General features: G+C 35.6%; 2 protein-coding genes across 4 annotated transcripts in view; one reads left to right on the forward strand and one right to left on the reverse strand.

Moving 5' to 3' along the window:
* The window catches only part of LOC137254635 (eukaryotic translation initiation factor 2 subunit 3), a 62,084-nt gene extending 45,674 nt beyond the window's left edge, over nucleotides 1-16,410 (reverse strand). Inside the window, exons 1-3 of one of the 3 annotated variants that reach the window (XM_067792462.1) lie at nucleotides 16,202-16,410; nucleotides 15,469-15,643; nucleotides 1,614-4,929 (exon numbers count right to left, since the gene is read on the reverse strand). In XM_067792462.1, coding sequence (XP_067648563.1) covers nucleotides 3,182-4,929; nucleotides 15,469-15,643; nucleotides 16,202-16,267 — 1,989 coding nt within the window. In that variant the 5' untranslated portion in view covers nucleotides 16,268-16,410 and the 3' untranslated portion in view covers nucleotides 1,614-3,181. Of the gene's footprint in view, nucleotides 1-1,613; nucleotides 4,930-15,468; nucleotides 15,644-16,201 lie in introns of those variants that run through there. The other 2 variants (XM_067792480.1, XM_067792474.1) reach the window with 2 other exon arrangements.
* A 1,097-nt stretch (nucleotides 16,411-17,507) lies between these two features.
* Nucleotides 17,508-21,848, forward strand: Set (NAP domain-containing protein SET). The gene is made up of 5 exons (XM_067769681.1): nucleotides 17,508-17,981; nucleotides 20,658-20,847; nucleotides 20,927-21,217; nucleotides 21,288-21,338; nucleotides 21,410-21,848. The coding sequence occupies exons 1-5, from the start codon at nucleotides 17,724-17,726 to the stop codon at nucleotides 21,418-21,420; spliced, it is 801 nt and encodes a 266-aa protein (XP_067625782.1). The 5' UTR covers nucleotides 17,508-17,723; the 3' UTR covers nucleotides 21,421-21,848.
* The last annotated feature ends 2,503 nt before the right edge of the window (nucleotides 21,849-24,351 follow it).

Consider the following 24,351-nt stretch of genomic DNA (forward strand, 5'->3'; position numbering starts at 1 on the left):
TTGCATGAATCACGAATCCAAAAATAAAATGTATTTTTTATTTGAAAATGTTTTCAAATCAAAGATATTTTTTATATTTTATTTGATTCGGCATTCAAATAAATGATACTTTTTATTTGTTATTTGAGTTTTCAGCTGAATCAAAGATACTTTTTATTTTTTATTTACTCGGCGTCCAATAAATAATAAACGGATGGCAGATGCATAATTTGAAAAAAGAGTCTTATATAAAGCAAATTCAATTTTTTACAAACTCATAGACTATGTTATTCAATACATGTAAATAAAACATATTTTCATCAACCATACCCCACTCAGCATTTGGGTGATTAAATTTTGAATTCCCCTACATATCAATACAATTGAGTAATGAAAGAGTAATTTCTGCCTATATAATGAGTTATCATACAATTGAACGATAGAAATAATCAAATATGAATACTCTTGATGATCAAAAACCGAAAATCATTTTTCAATCACTTTTGGAATAATTTTTGAAATCTTTTGATGATTAAATTTTAATATTTCATATAAATCAACAAAAAGAATAATCAAATATGCTTACCTTTCGATGAACAAAAACTGAATATAGTTTTTCAATCACATTTTGGAATCATATTTGAATCAAATGTGTTTACTTTAGGTGATGAAAAATTTATAATCATTTTTCATTCAGCTTTCTGAATCTTTTATGAATATATTTGTTGACTGACTAATGAGTTTTATACTTGTTAAAATTTTACTTTTCATTAAAAATCTTATTTTTTTCACGCACACATATTTTTTCAGTCATGAAGCTAAGAAAAAATATATAAAAATTTTATTATTTATGCAAAAGATATTCTTCAAGACAAAAAATAATGTAATGCTGCTCGTGACCGAAGATTTCCCCAACCATTTCTCCACCTTCGGCTTCCCAGAAAATACATAATGATTGGACAATACAAAGGTTGTAAGCTATTTGAACCCCAGGTAAGTGAAACTATCTTGACATACCTGGATACGGCTTCAACATCCCGTATCGTATCCGTATTTTAAGATGTATGCGATTATAGCTGATGTTGGATGTTGTACTGGCAGGTGTATACCGGTCAAGTTTGTTTGCGAGTTACCTGTGGTTCGAATAGCGCACTTTCGCATGCTTTCTTCCCCTGATGAAATAAGATTATTATGTATATAGTATTTTATTTTGAATGAGATATGAATAAATGCATGATAATCGCATTTAAAAATGATTCAAAAATCTCAACCAAAACGATTGAAATATGTTCACGACTATGATCAAAAAATGACTGTGAAAAGCAGTCAAATATTACTCTAAAACAATTAACGCTCAATTTTACAATGATATCAAATATGAATAAAAAGCGTTTCGAAATAGGAATCATAAATGATTATTCAAGAATAATGACATTTAAGGTAAATTTTTCTCCCGATACATTAATTTTCGAACAGAAAATACTTTTAAATTTCAACGTATTTAAATATTTTTTGACCAAAATTTTCAAAAAATGCTGGCTGGGACTATACTTCCCAAGGCAGGCGGTTCTATGTACCGGAGCGACTCGGGATTTTTCCCGACCAAGGACTAATCCCCCCCCCCCCCCCCCCAAATTCTTTAGTATTATGATTGTATTGTTCATTCTACGGATAATGTACGACACTATTCCCCAGTTCTTTTTGAAGGATTTTGTAGGTTGAGAAACGGTATCCTCTTATCTGAAGACACTTTAACTGGGTATACGAACAGAGTTTTGTTCCTTTCCGAAAGTACCGTACTGTGCCATATGACGAGTTAAGGCATCTCGTATATGAATTTCTAATTTTGTTCCATATAGTGTGTGTGAAATGGGAAGTTTTCAGTTTATGTTGCTTTTCCATTAAAAATTGTTTTACGTGACCTGTTGGAAGCCAGATTGAGGTAAAGAACCAAGAGTTTAAAACTCAATCCCAAGCTATTTATAGCAAACATCCAGTCTGCCAAATTTTGGAAAATGAACAACTTCAGTCTTGATTTCTTTTAAGTTCCATATAAAAGCAGAAGATTTTTTGCGTTGTACGAAAATGGCATGTTCTTGTATTTTGAAAGCCGATAACCTCGCAAAATCTGAGGCCCAATAACACTTTTCTAATTTTTACCTAAGTCTCATCAGCCTAGCAAAGCTGTGGAGCATAACCGGTTCCTGAGCGACTAAAGCTTCTTTTAACTAGGGGGATCAGAGGCCAGAAAGCTCGCCAAGGAACATATACTATAGTGGTCCTATCCGTTCGGTTCCGACACAGTTCTAATCAGAAAGCAATATACATATACCCACCCGCTCATGGCTAAATACATTGCGATCATCATCATGATTATTTCCGTATTTTTAACGGTGGGTATAACTCTTCCCTTTTAAATACTTACAATTTTGAGATTCGGACCAAACTTAATTTGCCAGTCCATTTGTATGAAAGGTGTAAAAAGTATCTTTCATTTGGCTGAGAAACCAAATCACAAATAAAAATTTTCTCTAATTTGGCTGAAGAATCAAATAACAAATACAAAATATATTTGATTCGCCGGAAGAATCACATAACAAATAAAAAATATTTTTTATTTGGACGCCGAGTAAATAAAAAATATAAAATATATTTGATTCGTCTGAAGAATGAAATAATAAAAGATATTTTTTATTTGCACGCCGAGTAAATAACAAATAAAAAGTATATTTGATTCGTCTGAAGAATGAAATAAAAAATAAAAAATATTTTTTATTTTAACGCCGAGTAAATAACCAATAAAAAGTATTTTTTTTTTCGTCTGTAGAATCAAATAACAAATAAAAAATATTTTTTATTTGGATGCTGAATCAAATAAAAAATAAAAAGTATCTTCGATTTGAAGTTGGAGTTTAAATCAAAAAGGTTTTAGAATCACGCAACCCTGGTGTGAGCTAGTGACTAAGCATATTCGAAAGATATATAATTGATTCCAGTTTTTATTGACGCACTATGACAGCGTCATAAGACAACAAAAGATTGCCGTTCCGCGCACTTCGCTTTGAAGGGACCAAAGCGTTTATGTAAACAAAAAACGGTATGTAAACATTGGGCCAAAGCAACGAAAAGCTTTTCCAAAATAACCATGGTATAAAAATGTCACGGAATAACCTAAATCTATGCATATTTGGTAAAATAGAAATTAAAACAAGACTTTACGACAATTCTCGGCACCACAACGACACGATACCTTCTCGGCGGCCGATAAATTTTCATAATCACTACGTACATAATCAAATGTTAATTCCTCGCCAGCTTTTATCGGACGCAATGTAAAAAATGCCAAACGTGGCATACTAATATCTAAATTATTTATCCAAAAAGGAAAAACAGCTAAATTAGGATTACATGAATGATTAATAAAATGTGATATATTCCCATAAAGCGCTGCATCAATTGTATAGACGCTCTCGCCAGATGTATTATAATCTAAATCAAAAAGATAAGTACGTCCAATTGCATCGTATGTTTGACCACGATCATTTGCTTCTTCACTGGTTATTATCTCACCAACATATTCGCACACATACTCTCCTTTTCGCAATACCTTTTCAGTACGTACACCCCAACCACAACCATTTGATGTACGAAATATGCACAATGAATTACTGCGTCCACGCTGTATAACACGATTTATACATTCATCATCACATGCACATCTGCTATTGCATTCATAGATAGCTTCGCCAGGTCGTATACGTAGACGTCCCGACTTATCATATGCAAAATAACTATCAGCCATACGTGCACAACATGATGACAATGGTGCACATTCGTTTTCACATTTACAACCAATTGGTGATTCCTCCTGCATTTTGACATTTTTGCCAGCAAAACTTTCTTTGATATATTTAAAAACTACATCAATAACATCTAAATCCACACGATTCTCAATTGTTACTGGCGCTGTGTGTTCAACTTGATTCATGCGTTCTTGAAAAGTTAACAAATCTTTTAACTGCTGCTTGCGTCGGTAGTAAATGGGTTTGGTTAACATCATATCAATAACACGTTTACGTATCTTTTCTGGTTCACGAAAGCTACGCGAGCGACTAGCACGAAATTGCGCCAATAATATTAAATCGGCTTTTAGCAACAATGGATCATATTTATCTAATTCATCTACTTGTAATTTATTCATATCAAAAACTAAACCTTGCTCGCTGATTTCAGTTTCAATCTCAGTTATTATTTGTGCAATAATTAATTCAAGTATTTCATAGCGCGCCTCAATAAATGGTTCCAACAATGCACATTCGCTTATATTATCAAACGATTCCCAAGTATTGGTTTCTGATGGATAGCCCAGCCATTTAACAAAGCATATAGGTTTGCCATTAATCGACTCCATCGATTCTATGCGTTCTACTATATACTCGCCTTTTACTTTATATTGTTTTAATTTTTGACGTTTCGTTAGAGGTGATTGTATATCCTCAGAACCCGTCAAAGAATCACCAGATTCAGACTCGGGTTTGTTGCGCTTTTTTCCGCCTAATTTCGGTGTTTCCCTATTTAATGCATTTATAGCATTTGTAAATATACGAGCACGTGGTGTGCTGTAGCTGCCCCTATGCTCACCATGCACTGAGGTACCACATTCAGAATGACTTTCATAGCCGCTACTTGGACTTGTTGAATTGCAACGTATTGGTGTGTACGACCTGCTGAGACTGCTATTACTAATGCTGCTATTGCTGCGTGCTGATGCGATAGTTAATTGTGTATCTGCGCTGTTACTGCGTTGCTTTTGCTTACGTGAACGTGATAAAAGACGTTCGTGTCCAAGTGGTAAGCTTCTACGTCGTTTTGCTTCCAATTTGGCTTCGAATTCTCGTAGTAACAATGGTGAACTTAATAATGCGCGTACCGTTTCATCGTTTAGGCGTTCTTTGGAAGTATTGAATTAATTGTTACCATCGTCGTCGTGTGATAATTTGTTTTTTTTTTTTTTGTTTTTTTGGTTCAGCATACAAATGTATGTATTTATAAGACGAAGTTAAAGCGAGTACAGTTGCACACATAGAATTCCATTTAAAGTATATTTGTATGTATGTATGTAAATTAAAAAAGCCAAGAAAAATGAAAGAAAAAAGAAATTAAATTAATTTGCTGGATTATGCTATTTTGAATTATTGAAATTTCAGTAAAAATAGAAGACAAAAATGCCCAATACAAAAAATTAAAATCACACAGCTAAGGCAAAACTAAAATAAAGGCATTTAAAATATCTTTTATAATACGAATTATTAGTTTATCACATCATATTTACATCTACATACAATTGCGTTAACGTTATCATACTTTTTTTATCAATATTAACAAGTGCGCTATCTTTAAATATTTCGAGCGTTTTTAATATAGCCGTCGGTAGTTTTTACGTTAGTTTTGTTTTTATAAATTGTAATCCAAAAATTTTATAAAAACAAAGCACACAAGAAAAATTCTCCGACCACCGTCTAACGATTTAATGAGTTAGGTTTTAATGTTGCTCCTACTTTTACATGACAAAAAATCCTCGCTGAATACTTTATACAAAATTCATAGAAATTTAAAGAAACTACAAACTTTCTTAACAATTTTTTACTCTTTTTATTTTTACTCTTTTAATAATTTTTCTTTAATTTTTGTGAATAAACCGCTTTGTAGTTACAGTAATTATCAACACATTTCAGCACTTATTTTCTTCTTTTCTATTTTCGTTGCTTTTAGAAAATAATTAAATATATTGAATAACGAGAACTATGCAAATCAATTGCAAAAATGTTTTCTAAAATATTCGAAATTTCGAGAAATGTTTGGTAAGCTTCATGTTAATTTTTACTCAAGACTTGTTAAATTTTTTAGCATGTAGTTTTGTAGTCCCATTTAGGCTGTTATTTTTTACAACTTTTTTTCGGAAACACTTTTCGAATAAAAACATGAATCAAAAATTGTAAAAAATGTATGCGAATTTTGATACATCAAACTTCTGGTTCTACAATTATAAATAAAAATTTCGATATTTAAAAAAAACATTAACATATCGCACACTAACTACAAAAGAGTCATTACGTAAAATTTTCCAAAACCGTTTTTTTTTCCATAAACCAATTAACAGTACATATCTCTAACTGCCCCTTAAATTTCGTTGTCATTATTTTTTTCTTTAACTGGAAAATTACCGTTATGCCAGTTTTAGTGTTGATTGCGTCGCTTGCGCTGTATCAACTAATGAGTACTATTTTTAGTTGTGTCAATGTGCTTAAGAACAAGTGAACAGTTTTTTACGCATAAAGCGTATTATTTTAAATTCTGACTATCTTGTTGCAAAAAAGTTTTAACTTTGTTGTGTATTAATTAAAATTGTGTCTTTTTATACGTAAAGAGTAAGTAAATTTGCTTGTATTACTGTGAAATGTGCCTTTTTTGATGAAATAAGTATCATATATAATTGTCATAAATAGTCATAATTCAGAATTGCTATATATTTTTTCCGTAAACAAATAATTACAACGAAATTTCGTCAATTCATTTTATAATGACGGTGTCCTTCTTTGTAAAACTGGATTTCAGTATAACATTACAGACGTTTTCACATAAACCGTTTTTCTTCTCTCCTGAACATTTACATTTTTCAAGTTGTCTCTTTTGTAGTTAGTAGGCGATATCTCGAATTTTCGAAAAACTTTTTGAAAATATTATTCATAGCTTTCATTACACAATACTTTTAAGTTTTTTTTTCTAAATTAATAAAAACCAATAGAAGAAAATGAGTGCTAAAATTTGTTTATAACTTTTGTTGCTATTTTCGTGTTCACAACATTATCCTGATGAGTTCGTTCTAAATTCTCGACTAAAAAATTTTCAAAATTCAACGAATTGCCCCTTTAACTAACACTTTTTTAAATAAACTTTAATAAAACCGCGTACTCGAAACAATTATTGACAAGGTGTTAGACAACTTTATAAAAAAAAATCGAAATTGTGAATATTATAGAACTATAAAATTGTGTTATATATGTTTATGCCATTGTACACTACGTTAATATAATAAAACCATGAAATATCGGTTGTTGGAACCATCTTTTTGTTCGTTTTCTATTTTGCCTACTATTTGTTGTTTAAGCGAAAAAATGGTTGAAAATTAAAATAAAAAATGTTCGTTGCGCAAAAAATGAATGAGACCCAACGTGTTTGTTTAAAGCCAAAATTGATTTCGTCCAACACCTTACCCAGTCCTTTACAGTATTATTCACCCCTATTCTGCATTTCGATTACGTTCCCGTTCTACGCTCCGCTTTAATCGAAGCTTGGTATTCTGCATTACGACGGAATCGTAAAGAGAAGAGGAAGAGCAAATGATTTTTCGAAATCAGCTGTTGGTACGGAATGTGTGAACATTGGAACAAAGTAAATTAAAGAAAATTTGTAAAAAACACTGAAAAACGTTTATATTTTATTATCCACGCCATTTTGTACAAAAAAAGCAATAGAATATATTGCCGCAGTGTTATATTTTTTTGAGTGAAGTGCTTTCATAATTATAAGGGTGTTTTTGTCGTTCTTTTAGCCAATTCCCTGCCGAGTTTTGTTAAAACGGATTCCTGCACGAATATAGTTGACATTTTCTGAATTTTAAGGATGCTAATTTCATTGCACTGGCCTAAAGTACTTTATAAAGGTTTATTTATTCTTTCCGCAAGGATTGTTTACATTTTCGCTTCACCTTCCTCTACGCCGACAGCTTGCTTTGGCATATAACTGGACCCAACGAACAGACACAAATTATAGTTGTCTATTATAATGGAATCACTATCCGCGGCATTATTTATGGAGTTGGAAAGCAACGCATACGAAAATTGCCAGGCGAGAATGGAAAGGCAAATATTGCGAAATTTGTGTAATCCATTTGAGATGAGTGACGAATTGTAAGAAATTGAACTTAAAAGTGGTAAAGTTTAATGACTTATTTTCTTATTTAGGTTCAAAAAAAACTTTCGACTTAACAAGGATGTTTTCAAGTATGTGTTAGATACTTTTGCGGGGCAAATACGTCCAAGGACTTCGACATCGACATGTTGTTTTTGACATGGAAACATATAAAAAACAATCATCATCAAGCCTTCTACGTTTCTTAACAAGTTTTACTTACATTTTTGTTAAAGTTCTGTTATAAATTAATAAAAAAATAAAAAGAAAATATTTTTCCGCCAACTAATTTTCAACTTAGAAAAACGGAACTACGATCGTAATGCAGAATACAAAAAATCGAACGATTCGAAGTTGGATCGAAAGAGATTGGAACACAGAATACCAAAATTGCCAAATCGAAAAAATTCCAATCCAAGTCGAAATGTAGAATAGGGCTGATTATTCGCGTTAAGGTTTCTTTTAAGTAGGTTAGGTTAGGTTCAAGCGGCTGCCGTCCACATCGGAGCGGCACACTTAGGCCTTTATAGGCCCATTGTGGAACCACACGGATTTGTTCCTATTCTCCTAATCAAACCACTTCGTTGAGTTTGTGAAGCTAACTAAGAGTCGGTTATTGACCTCAGCTATATCAATCAGATCTACGAGAAACATCTTGTCCGTTGCCTTCTTCTACCGAGCGCTGAACATTCACAGAGTAGATGGCTAACAGTTTCAGGCTCCTCTTCGTTGCCGCAGTTTCTACAATAATCATTAAATGGAGCGTCAATCCTTTCCGCATGCGGTCGAATACAAACATGACCAGTGAGAAGACCTACAACTAAGGAAAGATCCCTCTTACGGAGGGTGAGAAGCGCTCTCGCGATCTCTTCTCATTCCATTCCGGCCATGTGAGTTTTACCGTGTGACATCTATCATGATGCTTCCACCTGGCTCCCGCTTCCATCAGTAGAGCGTCCTTTATATTGAGCTTGCATGTGGAGAGCGGCATGCCCAACCTCTTCCAGGATGGCGAAAGTAGAAGGGAGGTACCCTTTCTTGCAAGCTCATCCGCCATCTCACTACCTGATATGCCCTTATGCCCCGGAACCCATACCAGATGCAGAGTAAACTGTTCAGCCATCACGTTAAGTGATCTGCGACAGCTTGCTACAGTTTCAGAATTAGTTGTGACAGAGTCAAGGGCTTTCAGTGCTGCTTCACTGTCTGAGAAAATATAAATGTGCTTCTCAGAGACTGCCTTCTGCCTAAGGCAGTCCACATCGTCTTGTATGGCCGCAAGCTCGGCCTGAAATACGCTACAGTGATCCGGAAGGCGAAACGATCTTTGTATCTCCAATCGTTCCGAATAGACACCCCCTCCGACCCTGTTATCCAGTTTAGATCCATCTATATAGATCTGAATGCTGTTAGTGGGCCAAGCAGAGTCATTCACCCACTGTTCCCTCCTAGGGATTAATATCTCGTATCCCTTGTTTTAGATAGATAATGTCTATCTATCTATCCCTTGTTTTAAGTAGGGTGAAAGTGAAATGCGTACTCCAAAAACGAATTGTGTGCCACACATTTTTATAACTTTTGTTATCAATTCCTTATTTGCTTATTTTGTATTTGCAATTCTTCGAAACACGCTGCTCCTCACGCTCTATCTAAGACAAAAAACCAATAATTTCTTATAACGAACATACAATTAAGCCATAGGCATCGAGATGTTTGCAAAATCTGCTGTAATATTTGACCTTACACGAAAGAAATTTTTCATACTTTCCCAGTTTTTGTGTAGGTGTAAATAATAAGCGTTTATACTATTGCTATAGTTCTAAAAATTATTTCAACAATATATGCGTTATTAGGCTTAAGGAATTATAAAAATATACAATTCCAATGTATCAATATTTCATGGTGATATTATTTTCACAGACATTAGTTGTAATACTAATAATTTGTATTGACTAATAAGGGTTAAAGTATATATTTTCATTTAGATTTTTTTATTTATATAATATAGCATATTATTTAGAAACTCAAATGGTCCAGCAACTAATTTAATTTACTTTAAATGGAATTCATTAAATATATTTATTTGTATTTATTATATGTATGTACTATGTAGATGGTGTTAATTCTGTACCAATGCAATATAAACGGCAATACAATGTAACAACTAGAAAAGTGCTCTGTTATTGTAAATGCCTCATAACTTCATTATAGATACATATTCAATTTAGTATATTGTAAGACTTTAACAAAAGATATTAGTAAATTATTAGAATCTACGTAAGCTGGACTGTTTTCGAAGTATGTATGTACTTCTAGAAACGAGCCTTTTACAAATGTGTGAAGTCGTGTTTTAAGTTTGCCTTAGAGACGTACTAAATATCCGAAAGAAAGGGCTGTTACAAAATAATAAATACATAAATGAGATACATGATATAAGCTAACTGCAATTAATTCTTCAGGTTGTAGTAACATTAGACGAGTTACAACAACAACATACAGATAGGTGACTAGAAGATTATTGAAACACCCAAAAAACTGTATGCCACTAACCAGTTCCAATTGTTCATAAGCGTTCTTCACTGATTTGAACTCTATACATAGAATTCAGAATTGTTACTAAGTGGAAAAAGGTCCAGTCCGGCTCTGCATAATATATTACTCTGTACTAAAGCACTCATCAACAGCTTTCATTTGATATCCATATTGTATAAACACTGTCTAGGCATTCACTAGCCCACGTTTTGGCCTATATCTCGAGACCCTAGTCACCCAGGGGTATGAAAATAACCCTCTGCTAAAGCACTCATCCACAGCTTTCATTTGATATCCATATTCTATAAACACATTCTAGCGGTACCCGGGTCCACGTTTTGGCCTATAACTCGAGACCCTAGTCAACCAGGGGTATGAAAACTACCCTCTACTAAAGCACTCATCAACAGCTTTCATTTAATATCAATATTCTATAAACACATTCTAGGGGTACCCGGGTCCACTTTTTGGCCTATAGCTCGAGACCCGAGTCACCCAGGGGTATGAAAATTACCCTCTACTAAAGCACTCATAAACAGCTTTCATTTTTTAGTTATTAATTTATTTTTATTTATTTAATTTTATACAGTCTTGTAGACCTACATAACTTATTTGTATTTCTAAGACCATTATGCTGGTAGTTTTTTGCAATAATTATACAATAATTTCTTAAATTCATTGATGTTTTGGTATTGTTTTATTTCAACTGGAAGATCGTTCTATTCTCTCAGTCCTTCGTAGTATATATTTTTCTTGCCGAACTCCGATCGTACTGCCGGCAGGCAAAGTTGTTCCTGTTTCTTGTTTGGTAATCGTGAACCTCGTTGTTGTATATCAGTCGGTCGTTTAGATATTTCGCCTGATTTCCTATTTTAATGTTATGTATAAATTTTAAAGTATAGTATGAGTTGTTTAACACTTAGCCAATTTAGACCCTCAAGTATTTCATGTATTGGTGTATCGTAACGTTTCTTAAGGATAAACCGCATTGCTTTATTTTGCTTCACCTGGAGTTTTGAGATATTCGAATCCGCTAATGTGAATAAAATTGTAGGGCAATATATGAAGTGAGGTTCTATAATGGATCTATAACCATTACTTTATAATATTTGCTCACATGTTTACAGGTTCGAAACATGAATCCCATTTTTTTTGATATTTTAGCTTCTGTATATTTGAGGTGCTCATTAAACTTTAGTTTCTCATCAATTATTATTCCAAGGTATTTCAATTCATTTACTTTATGAATCGTACAATTTGCTATTTTCAGCGACGTATTTTCTTCTACGGCAGATTTCCTCTTTAATATCATAAATTTTGTTGTGTCACAACCACTTATATACTGCGTCTAAGTCCTCTTGCATCTTCGACGTAGCTTCTCTCTTCGATGCACAGCTAACAGTCAATAGTGCATCATCTGCAAAAAGCCCAATCTTGCAATGGCTCAGACAGTTTTTAATATCATTTATGTATATGATGAATAATATTGCTGCAAGTACAGATCCTTGTGGTAGGCCTATCTCAGTATCAATTTCAGGGGAAATTTGATTTCTAATTATGGTTTTCTGCTTCCTTCCAGTAAGGTAGCTTTTAAACCACTCCAGGGTTTTATTACGTACTCCTATGTTATGTAGCTTCCTCAGCAGTATTACCCTGTCAATAGTCTCAAATGCCCTTTTTAGGTCTAGGAACACTGCGACTGTCACTAACCTGTTTGACATTCCTTCCTTCTACATTCAGGTTTAGAGCGGCTTCACAGGAGTGTTCGGATCTGAAACCTGATTGTTCACTTATGATAATTTCATATTTTTTTAAATACTCGATAAGCTGGTCTTTGACGACTTTCTCTATTATTTTTTCATCGCACATTTGATATCCATATTCTATAAACACACTCTAGGGGTAGCCGGGTCCATGTTTTGGCCTATATCTCGAGACCCTAGTCACCCAGTCACCTACCCTATATTTAAAGTTAGATCACACTACACACGGGGTGCAAAACAAATTCAAAATCGGTTCAGTAGTTTAGGAGTCCATTGTGTGACACGTGTTTTTTATATATTAAAATTTTCTTAAAAAAATATAGTATTTAATTGAACTTTTCTCTCTAACTCGATGATACCAATGTGCATTCGCAGTAGTATTACTAAAAGCAACTTTAAGGCAGTTTAATGAAATGTAAATAAAGGGATTTCAAGGCAAGTTTACATTAATAAGAGGCAGCAGTTTGTACTTTGGGCGAAATTCTTCCCTAATGCCCTCTTTGCTCAAGGTATAACAACAGTAAAAAAAAAAGATAAAGTAGCTATTCGGAGAAAAAGGGAATAAAGAAAAATTGTGAAAAAAGCAAAAAAAAAACAACAAGAAATAATAAATAAACACACAAAAATCTGATATTTTGTAATGAATATTCCGGACGAATGGAAATAACCTAATAAAAAAAATCACACTGTGACTGACGAAGGTGAGAGAATGAATTTTATGCAGGTTTCAAGGATATATATAGGTATAGGTAAATAGGCTCGCAATACAAAGTATTTCAGGGTAAAACAGCTTTCTGCTTTTTTGTGCGTTTAAAAAAAATTAATCTCTCCTCACAATTTTGGTTGTTGTTGTTGTTGTAGCGATAAGGTTGCTCCCCGAAGGCTTTGCGGAGTGTTATCGATGTAATGGTCTTTTGCTGGATACAGATCCGGTACGCTCCGGTACCACAGCACCATTAAGGTGCTAGCCCGACCATCTCGGGAACGACTTATATGGCCACATTAAACCTTCAGGCCATCCCCTCCCTCCCCACCACCAAGTTCCATGAGGAGCTTGGGGTCGCCAGAGCCTCGTCTGTTAGTGAAACAGGATTCGCCGCGGATAGGTGAGGTTGACAATTGGGTTTGGAACCTGAAGGGTTGCGCTACACAGCCCCTTGAATCTGGTATTTTAGTCGCGTCTTACGACAGGCATACCTTGCGCGGGAATATTCTGACCCCCTAACCCGCTGGGGTAACTTATACTTTGAAAGCAAAGAATCGATAACGCATACGCATATACGCAAACGCAATCTCAAACACAAACCAAGGAATTATTTCCAAGCAACCAACAAAAACATGCGAATCTTTAAAAATCAATTTGACAATTTTGGTTGTTGTTGTTGTTGTTGTTGTAGCGATACGGTTGCTCCCCGAAGGTTTAGGGAGTGATCGATGTGATGGTCCTTTGCCGTTTACAGATCCGGTACGCTCCGGTAACACAGCATCATTAAGGTGCTGGCCCGACCATCTCGGGAACGATTTATATGGCCACATTAAACCTTCAGGCCAATCCGGTATTTTAGTCGCCTCTTACGTCAGGCATACCTACCGCGGGTATATTCTAACCCCCTGACCCGCTGGGTTAAAATTTGGTCTACAACACAATTTTGGTCTATAACGGCAGTGAATGTTTGCAAAGGTTTCTTAAGAAGTTCGGATGTTACTTGACCCTTGACATGTAGCAGGGCCTTCGGTATAGTAAGCCATCAGATCAACATCGATAACACTCCCCAAGGCCTTCGGGGAGTGTCAGTATCGCTACAACAACAACATCAGACTAGCCCTATACAACGCGGTGCCTTTTTCTGAATTGGAACGCTTAGATACCCGTTTTTTCATTAGCGAGTTAAAACAGCAGCGTCTTGCAGATGCTTAGGGTCGACTTTTCAGTACAAATTTAAGCTGCAATTAAGGTTGAGCAAATACAATATTGCTTATTTGGCTATTTACATTAAATGTTTCTCTCACCTCAGTTAAAACGGCCAATGTGGCCGGTTTTGTAAGTCTAGTTGAGGGATCGACTGCTAATACGCGTGCAAAAATATCGAGAGAAGTGTCAAAAGACGCGTATTCACCTTGACAACAATAATCCGAAGGCGGAAAATAAAAATGTTAACTCGTTCAAAAGATATTACCCTGGGAGTGTCCAACACCGGTTTGGAGACCAAAACTATATCCGCGTAAAACACTTATGTTCACAATTTTTTGTGGGTACTACAACATAACAACCACATGAAAATCGCCAACTTCAACTACAAATATCTCCAGACAGGGATAAAATTTTTTTTTCCGCGTTCGGATTGTTGTTGTCAAGGTTAATACGCGTTTTTTGCTCTCTCAATATTTTTGGTAGCGTATTAGCAGTCGACCCCTCAACTAGACTTTTGCCGCCGGTTTAAACTCTGGTTAACTTACACTCGCACAAAAAAACCCGGGCCTTAAAATCACAGATTTGCATGGTTACACAAGCCCTTCTAAGTTCTAATTGGTAAAAAAAAAAATCGCAATTTTCGGTAATTGTTTACGACAGCATGACACTGCTAATACGCGTCAAATATCGAGAGAGGTGTCAAAAACCGCGTATTAATCTCGACAATAATAAAAAAGAAAAGATGTATCTCTGTCCGGAGATATTTGCAGTTGAAGTTGGCGATTTTCATGTGGTTGTTGTAATGTTGTAGTACCCACAAAAAAAATTGTGAACATAAGGGTTTTTCGCGGATATAGTTTTGGTCTCCAAACCGGTGTTGGACCCACCCAGGGTAATTTTTTCTAAGCGTGGCCGAAGGCCGCCCATGCAGAAAGGTGTTCTGCGCAAAAATACTATGGATACCACCCCCGGTTTCGGAGGCACCCGCGGGTTTTTTTTTCGGTTTTTCGTTAGTCTTTTTATTTTCCGCCTTTGGATTATTAATACTGTTGTCAAGACGCGTCGTTTGATACCTCTCTCGATATTTTTGGACGCGTATTAGCAGTGTCATGCTGTCGTAAAGAATTACCCAATTTTCTATAATGTATGTATTACGACAGCACGCTGAAGGACATTTCGAAGCATTAAGCAAATTTTTGAATTTTTACACCCAACCAAATGTATGACTTTTTACTTGTCACGGCTTGTTGCTGTTAAACTATTTGAAAATACTTGTTATACGTACTTCCATTAATTAAAAATTATACCTACCGAGCTTGATGGTGATGTTTCTTTCCAATTCATTTTTAAAGCGTACAGTTTGAACTCCGGAAATAGCTTTCACAACCGTGGATTTACCGTGTGCTACATGTCCAATCGTACCAATATTGATCGTGGCCTGACGCGAAATGACCTCTGGCGATAATGGGGTCAAATTTTCGATATCCTGTAAATAATAATTTTGTTATAATTCAAATTATTTTAGAACAAATCCTATAAGAGAACAGATGGAACGTTTCGGATTTTGTCGCACCAAGTTTTAGTAATGAAATTTTCCCCCCATTAATGAAATGAGGTTAGATTTCACAGATTGCATCAGATATGTATGTATACAACGGGTAATTATATCCATTATAGTGAATTATTTCTAAGCAAAATCTTTGGTAACATTCAATTATTTAAATATAACTTATATAGCAGTAAACAACAACAACAGAATATTCAGTGAGTATGCGCCACGTGCAGTATTTTCCCAATTTTTTGCGCCAGATCAGCGTTAAACTACTGATGTTGAGTTGCTAGAAATGCTGCATTGGAAAACATGGAAATATTGCCTAATACTGCACAAAACATCATTCGGTAAACCAATAATGTTTTTGTTTTTCATTCATGCCTTTCGGTAATTGTAGCCATTGTATTTTCACAAAACCAGTGGTCCGATTAAATATGCCAACGCTGAAATGGCCTTTGCCATATAAGCTACACATTCATTCCACGCACTTACCAAGTTTTTCAGATCCTGCTTTTGCAAGTTTGTATTAACACCTATTTGGGTTTCTGTCGTAGACATTTTTATTGGTATTTTACTCGTAATCCACACAATTATTAATAAATTAGATTTAGGCTCGTAAACGCTCAAAATTTATGTCACTTGAAAAGAAATATACCAACTTCACGCGGCACTTCTCTATCAGCGAGTATACTAGTTGACTGCGTGAGCTGGACAACTAGTGTTTCTTATTTCACACAGATTTGTATTTATTTAGTATTGAAAAGTATAGTTCTTTATATATAAGTCTAATGCTAAGGCCACAGTAAGGTGCACTACTCAGCGCAGCGCGTAATTTGGTCAATTAGGCAAAAAAAACCACATCGGGAAGGTGCACGCAGTGCTGCTATTACTAGATATGAATTACTTGGCTGTATTATTCCGCGCGGCAAAATGTATTTGAGAAAATGAGAAAAAATAATATTTGCGCCGAAATATCCAAAGAAATTGGAGCAGAACTTGCAGCAACCGATGTCAAATTATTACCAATTGGGCAAAGAGCTAATAGTAACGTTCAATTGACGCGTGAACCAGACACGGTTAGAAATTTAACATGCAAATGCAACAACGTTGTGATCATGATATTTATCTGGTTCAATTTTTGATTCGTATAGCAGTTCTGTTCGTATCATTTTCTGTAGTAGATTTTTTAACAGCTAGCCCGTTTTGTGTTGGTAGCACTCATGGCTCAACTGTATGATTGGCTCATCTCTACCACAATAACATACCTTTGTTCAGATTATCAAAATCAGCGTGTTGGTGTTAGACGAATGGAATGGAATGAAAACACAAAACTTAACAGCTTTTCACAACACTTCGTCGAAGTAGCAGGGTCGTTCTTTTTAAAATGTTGGTATAATACTTACATTATCGTTTAAATATAGTACAGTACAAAGTGTTTTTTAAAGATATAAGGTTTCGTGTAGCCTAAAAATTATGGTTTTAGTTCAATTAAAATAAATTTGTTGTCTAATTAAATGGACTTTCATTAATAAAAAAAATAACAATGAATATTAATAATGTGCAACATTAACATTGAGTTTTGCTTTACAGAATCATAATTTCAAAGTTTACACAATTTCTTGTGTACACTTTAAAACTCACAGTTAGCGAATAGGGCCCCATGCTCTTGCCAATCTCTTTACAAATTTGCCATGAGTTAGGAACGCCTCCAATGCATAGCTGGTAAGAGCCACAATGGCAACCCAGTATTACGCAGGCAATGCTACCAACATTCTCATCTATAAAAATTGCCGGCATCCTTCGTATTCGCCATTTATTTTTCGTCGTCACTTTGCAACAGCTTTGTGCGGCATATTTTATTCGCATCGAATATAAAGTGAAATATTTGAAATTACGCTTCATTAGAAAGCACTTCTGAAATATATCGACTGTACCCATTGTGTGTATGTTGTGCAGTTGTAAAAATTAGTTGAATCACAAATTTTAAATTTGATTAAATCGACTAATTACCGATATGTCAAGTCTGCCAAGCAAAAAAGCCAAATTGTCGAATGACGGTGATGGTAACTCAGCGACTGCAAATGCACCTAATGAAGAGGAGTCTGAAGCTTTGGAGCTAATTGATGCATGCCAGAATGAGATTGATGCGCTAAATGAGAAGGCGAGTGAAGAAATACTTAAAGTAGAGCAAAAATATAACAAATTAAGGAAGCCATGCTATGAAAAGCGCAGCGAATTGGTCAAGAGGATCCCAAATTTCTGGGTGACAGCGGTAAGTATTTGGAAAGTGCCGGTAATGAATTGAGCGCGAATAATAAGCACTAATTAATTGTTAACAAAACAGGGTTACATTTATTTTTAACATACCGCTGCATTAATCTCCGATTCCAGTTGATAAAAAAAATTTTAAATTCTCTGAATAGTATGTGTGTTGAAAGCATAAAAATTGTGTATTCTAAATTGGTTCTATTACACGTTTTTTCTACATACCCTCTTTGTTGCCAACCACAAGGCAGCGCAAACACGAGCAGGCGGCAAGCAATAATGATACAACTTTTAAGCGGTTGTACGTATATTTGCTTCGTTGATGGAAGTCACGAAATAGCGTGGCTACACATTTTCGATAGTAAAATATTTTGTTTTGATAGTTTTTTAGTGCGAGTTCAAACTCAAGTTAAAATTGACTAGAGTTTAACCTTGCCACTTTGTTCGATAACACAAAATTGTGCTGTTCATTTAGGCTTAAGCGGTCAAAGGTGGGGATTAAAATCGAGTAAATTTTAACTGTTATTTAAATTCCCACCGAAAAAGTAGGAAAATTATATTCGAAAACCCCATTAAACCCACTTATTTTAGGGCAGTAATACAGTTAGTTATAATCCCACCTACCTTGGTACTGAATGTCATGCTAAACATACATCCAGTAGATATTGAGGGAGAGGCAGCCCCGGGCCGGTCGTTGGTCAGCTTCGGGGTATGGGCTTTTTGTTGTTGTTGTTGCTGTTGTAGCAGTGCTTCACCCCATCCAATAGGTGCGACCGATCACAAACTGTCATCAATATCCTCTAACGGGAGTCCAAGGAAACTTGCTGTTTCAACAGGGGTGGACCATAGTGTGAGGGGTGTTAGAGGCGTTGGTTCTACATTACAATTAACGATATGGTTGGTGTCATGTGGGGACACATTCTATGGGCTTTCTGACTTCAGACACTCTAGCCTTCTTACCAGTTTCGAATTTATCCCGGACAGGACGGACTATTTTATGCTGATAACTGCTCCGTATACAACCTTCACCCCAGTCATTCCCCCGAGAGCAGTGGGGAAGAGGAATTATCTGCTATACAGTTCTACTACGGTTAGGGAATTTAATATCTACTCTGTTAGCCAAGCGGCTATCAAGACCCCAGCGGGTTAGGGGGTCAGAATATACCCGCGGTAGCTATGCCTGTCGTAAGAGGGGACTAAAATACCAGATTCAAGGGGCTGTGTAGCGCAACCCTTCAGGTTGCCAGCGCAATATATAGCTTCTCCAAACCCAATTGTCAACCTCACCTATCCGCGGCGAAGACTATTTCACTAACAGACGAGGCTCTGGCGACCCTAAGCTCCTCATGGAACTTTGGGTTGTGGAGGGTGGGGATGGCCTGAAGGTTTAATGTGGCCACATAAATCGTTCCCGAAATGGTCGGGCTAGCACCTTAATGGTGCTGTGGTACCGGATCTGTATCCGGCAAAGGACCTTCACATCGATAACACTCCCCAAAGCCTTCGGGGAGCAACCTTATTGCTACAACAACAACTGCGGTTATCAAGGCCTTGAGTTCAACTAAAGTGCGATCGAGGATAGTCGGGGAGTGCCCGACCTCGCTTGCAATTGCTTCGAACTATTTTATAATTAAGATTTTCTGGGTCCCGGGCATAGTGACATCCCGGGTTACTGTCAAGCCGATCTCTTAGCCCGCAGCGGTACAACTAAACCAGATGACGATGGCTATAGGGATTTCGGGATTCCGCTGGCCACCTGTGGTTTGCTCCTCCATACCTGGGCCTCGAGTCAGCTCAGCAAACGTTGGGCGGACACCATCACTTGCAGGGTAGCAAAGTCTTTCTGGCTGAAAGTGGATGGCAGGAGGTCTGCTGAAATAATTGGGTTCACTAAGCCGCATCTATCAATGGTCATTGGGGTTTTGACAGGGCACTGTCCCATGGGTATCTATGCGGTACGTCTCAATATACTGGAAACTCCATCCTGCTGTAGCTTTATGATGGTGTGTAATCACCAAATCACTTTATGCTTGATTGCCCTGCTTTGCGACTCACTTGGATCTCCCGTGGATTTATCCAAGGTTGAGATCGGTTTCAATCGGAACTTTATCGTTGCTACCCAACGATTCTCCAAGTAGCTAGATGTATGTCATCGTTATTTTATTGTATGTGGTATCACAACGGACCTTCGTGTTGTCCAAGTGGGCTTTCCTTATCAGGGCAGCTACCACCTAACCTAAACCCAGCGAACCATGGTCAGCGTAGTTTAGACTAACCAACTTGCTAGGTTAAATATGTTCTGCTATAAAGTAAAGTTCAAGAGTTGCCTAAAAAAATTGCCATCATCAATTGTGAGGGAAATACTACAAAACTTACCAACAGCGTAGGTAAGTTTCGGTTAGATAAAGCCTGATACCTATAGAAATACTTTCTTATTGGAGCGTCATAATCCCCCCACCTTTGTTCAAATCCCGGAAAAAGCACCTTTAATATGCTTTCAAACAAGTTTTTCTAAGCGGTGTCACCCTCCATCCGTGGTACACCCTTGAATATATTTTTTGGCCATAAGAGCTTCTCAGCGAAAATTCATCACAGGTATATCGCGCCTTCCATTTATTGTTTCATTTCTGTAAGGCTCATTTTCGGAACTCAATTTAATTAACTATAATTTGTATACCTATAGTTTATTAATCATCCACAAGTATCTGCCATTTTGGATGAAGAAGAAGAAGAATGCCTGCATGCACTGACTAAGTTGGAGGTAGAAGAATTTGAAGATATTAAATCTGGATATCGCATTCATTTCTACTTTGAGGAAAATCTCTATTTCGAAAATAAGATCCTAACTAAAGAGTTTCACTTGGGAACTGGAAGTAAGTATTGCATGTAAGGTCATATACTTTCAGAAAAAAAAAACTAACAAAAAAGTATAAAACGTTATATTTAATTTAGATGCGGAAAATAGCGATTGTCCATCGTCGACGAGTACTCCTATTCAATGGAAAGACGGCAAAGATCTTATAAGATCATGTATGACGAAACCTTATCAACAAAATAAACGGAAACGACCGGCAGACTATAAGACATTTTTCGATTGGTTCTCAGATAATACCGATCCAGTCAATGACGAGATTGCTGAATTAATCAAAGACGACCTCTGGCCAAATCCTCTTCAGTATTATTTGGTACCTGATATTGAGGTTGAGCCAGAAGATGACGAAGACGATAATGAAGACAATGAAGGTAAAGATATATTTATTTGAAAACAAAACAAAAATGTATTGTTAAATGTATCTGTTTGTGCTTCTAATAGAGGAACTTTTTGACGATGATGATGGTGAAGGCGAAGAAGATGAAGATGAAGGTAATATATACAATATTTATCTGGTGTATTACGTAAAAAACATTCTACTAACTTAAATGTTTTACTTTCAGATGAGAAGTAAACCCACCTTAGGTTTCCTTAAAAGGTCATCGAAAAACCAAAACAAGATATATTTCTTTATTTACAAGAAATGCAATTTGAAGTATCCGACCAGACTAAACATTTTACGATTTTCCTTAATTGGACTTCAGCGAGCAAACAAATGACGTTAAAATCTGTTTATTCAAATTTCGATTAATTATTCGTTAATTTATTTCATTTGTAATATTATCTCAAATTGCTACTTTGTGAAGCTTATTAGAGCATTATTTCTCATAAGGAGTTCCATGAATTGATTACTTTTGCAATTGATCTGATGAAAAAGATAATTAATTTTACAATTAGAAGCACCTAGAGCGCTTATATCTCAAAAAGAAAATGTTGACACAATTATTTAATATAAATTTGTCTGAGCGGAACATACACTAAATAAAATCCTTACATTGATAATATTGAATTATTACTGGTTTATAAAGTATATTCAAAAATTAATAATCATTTCATAATTTCTACTTAAAAGCCCAACAATGGTGGTTTAACCTTACGGTACGAAATACCGCTGGAGTAAAGAGAACAAAAGAAAGGAAAGCATTGTTTTCAAAGGGTTGATAAGCGTAATACAAATCTTTATAACTTCAGAGTTCACACGAGGGCAACCCTGTTACAAATAATATATACACATATTTAGCAGGCGATTTCTGGCGACCCTAAGTTCCTTATGGAACTAAGGGTGTGGCGGGCGTTATGGCCTAGGAAGGTTTAATGCCATATTTATCGATCCCGAGATGGTCGGGCTAGTACCTGAATGCTGCTTGTTACCGGAACGTACTGGATTTTTGTCCCGCAAATGACCATCAACATAGATAATCCTCCCCAAACATTCGGGGAGTCTCTGTATCTACAACATAATATTGAAATTCGCCTTCACTTGTCGCCAAGTGAAAAGAACTGCCAGAACAAGTAAGGAAGTCTAAGTTCGGGTGAAACCGAACATTACATACCCAGCTGTACACTTGAAAAGCTGTTGTTGTTTCGTCTGCTTAATAGTGTTACAAGGCTGCGCAATAATACATTAATATATATACAATAATACATTACAATATATATATATGGTTCTATTCTGAATTAATTTTTCTTCGAGTTATGTTTCCCGAAACAGAAAATTGCTTAGTCATAAATTGCTATTGTTATAAATCCACTTGGGGAAATGAAATACCATTGATATAAAGCTCTTTTTTGCAAAGATATAGCTTATTTTAATCGTCCACGACCCTTTTAAAAATCTTTTATATAAAAGTGGGCGTGGTTCTTAACCGAATTCGTAAATTTTTCTTCAAAGCATTCCTTATAGTGAAGGCAACCTCTGCCGAATTTTGTTACGATAGGTTTAACGATTTTTGATTTATGATTAATAATATTTTTAAAATTGATTTTACACAAGTGGGTGGTGTCAAGCCCATTTTAAAAAATGTTTCATATTTTTATCAAGAGTCTATCGGATGATAACCACGCCCACTTTTTACACGAAAAGCCTGATTATTTAGTAAATAAGAGACCTAGAATGTTGAAATTAGACGTGTGGACTGATATTGAGACTCGATACAAATTTGAAAAAAAAAATTTTAAATGGGCGTGGCACCGGCCACTTGTGATAAAATCAATTTTACAATTATTAATAAAAAATCGTTAAATCTATCCTAACACAATTCGGCAGAAAAGTTGCCTTTACTATAAGGAATGCTTTGAAGAGAAATTAACGAAATCGGTTAAGAACTACGCCCACTTTTATATACAAGATTTTTAAAATGGTCGTGGACGAATAAAGTAAGCTATATCTTTGCAAAAAGAGATTTATATCAATAGTACTTCATTTCCCAAATGGATTTATAACAATAAATATGAAAAACTTCAAATTTCAAAAAATAGGCGTGGCACCGCCCCTTTTATAACTGAGCTATTTTCTATGTTTCGGGAGGCATAACTCGAAAAATTAACGGATCTTAATAAAATTGGCAGAAAATTTTTCTAGTAAAAACGGGCGAGATCGGTTAAAGACCACGGCAACTTAGATATAAAACAAGTTTAAAAGGGTCGGAGACTAGAATAACAAGCTGTAACTTAGCAAAGAATAGTTTTGAATCAATGATATTTCACTTATCAAGTTTTACTGTAAGAGGAAATAGGGAGACATTTTCCTTTTAAACGGGCGGTGCCACGTTTTATGTAGAAAAGTAATTTATCTGAAATGAAATGTGCAATTGAAGCTCACGCTGAGTATATAATGTTCGGTTACACCCGACCTTAGACACCTTTACTTGTTTTTTTTACATCTATATACGTTTACGCTTAAACTTTATATGGACTGCTATGCATTAAACTTTGTCTACTCTTCTGAAATCGCTGTGCATAAAATTGTACTACGAAAGCCCGAACATATAAGAATAACCTATTTGAGCGCATCGAGCGCGTACAGATGGGTTGACTGCATGTGCTTGTATGGGGATCGTCAAATAGGTTATTCTTATGTGTTCGGGGCTTAAATTTCAATACGCATTGTAGTCAGATGGAACTGAAATATGTATATGTATCACCTCTACAAATGGTTGTTCATCGCAATTGATTCAGCTATATGCGATACTCTACGGCCACTAAACGTATATACGTGTAAAAAAAACGGCTATTATTTTCTATGTGTCAAAAAAGCTGCAACTAAATGTAAAACCTATTTCATTTTGACTATGACTATGCGCCATTTTATATAAATTTGCCTTAAATTTGATTCGTGCGATTTCAGTGGACAAATCAGTGATACGCACCGATTGCGAGTTATCGAAGAACTATCAAATTCGTCGTGCACTGGAATTATCATAATTAAGGGGCTCCGGCGATTAGCAATGAGATTGACTGCAGTTTTGTATGTGTGCATGTCGGGTATTTGACGCTTGCACCGCGA

The sequence above is a fragment of the Eurosta solidaginis genome, chromosome 1, assembly GCF_040869045.1.
Source record: "Eurosta solidaginis isolate ZX-2024a chromosome 1, ASM4086904v1, whole genome shotgun sequence".
In the NCBI taxonomy this organism is placed as follows: domain Eukaryota; kingdom Metazoa; phylum Arthropoda; class Insecta; order Diptera; family Tephritidae; genus Eurosta; species Eurosta solidaginis.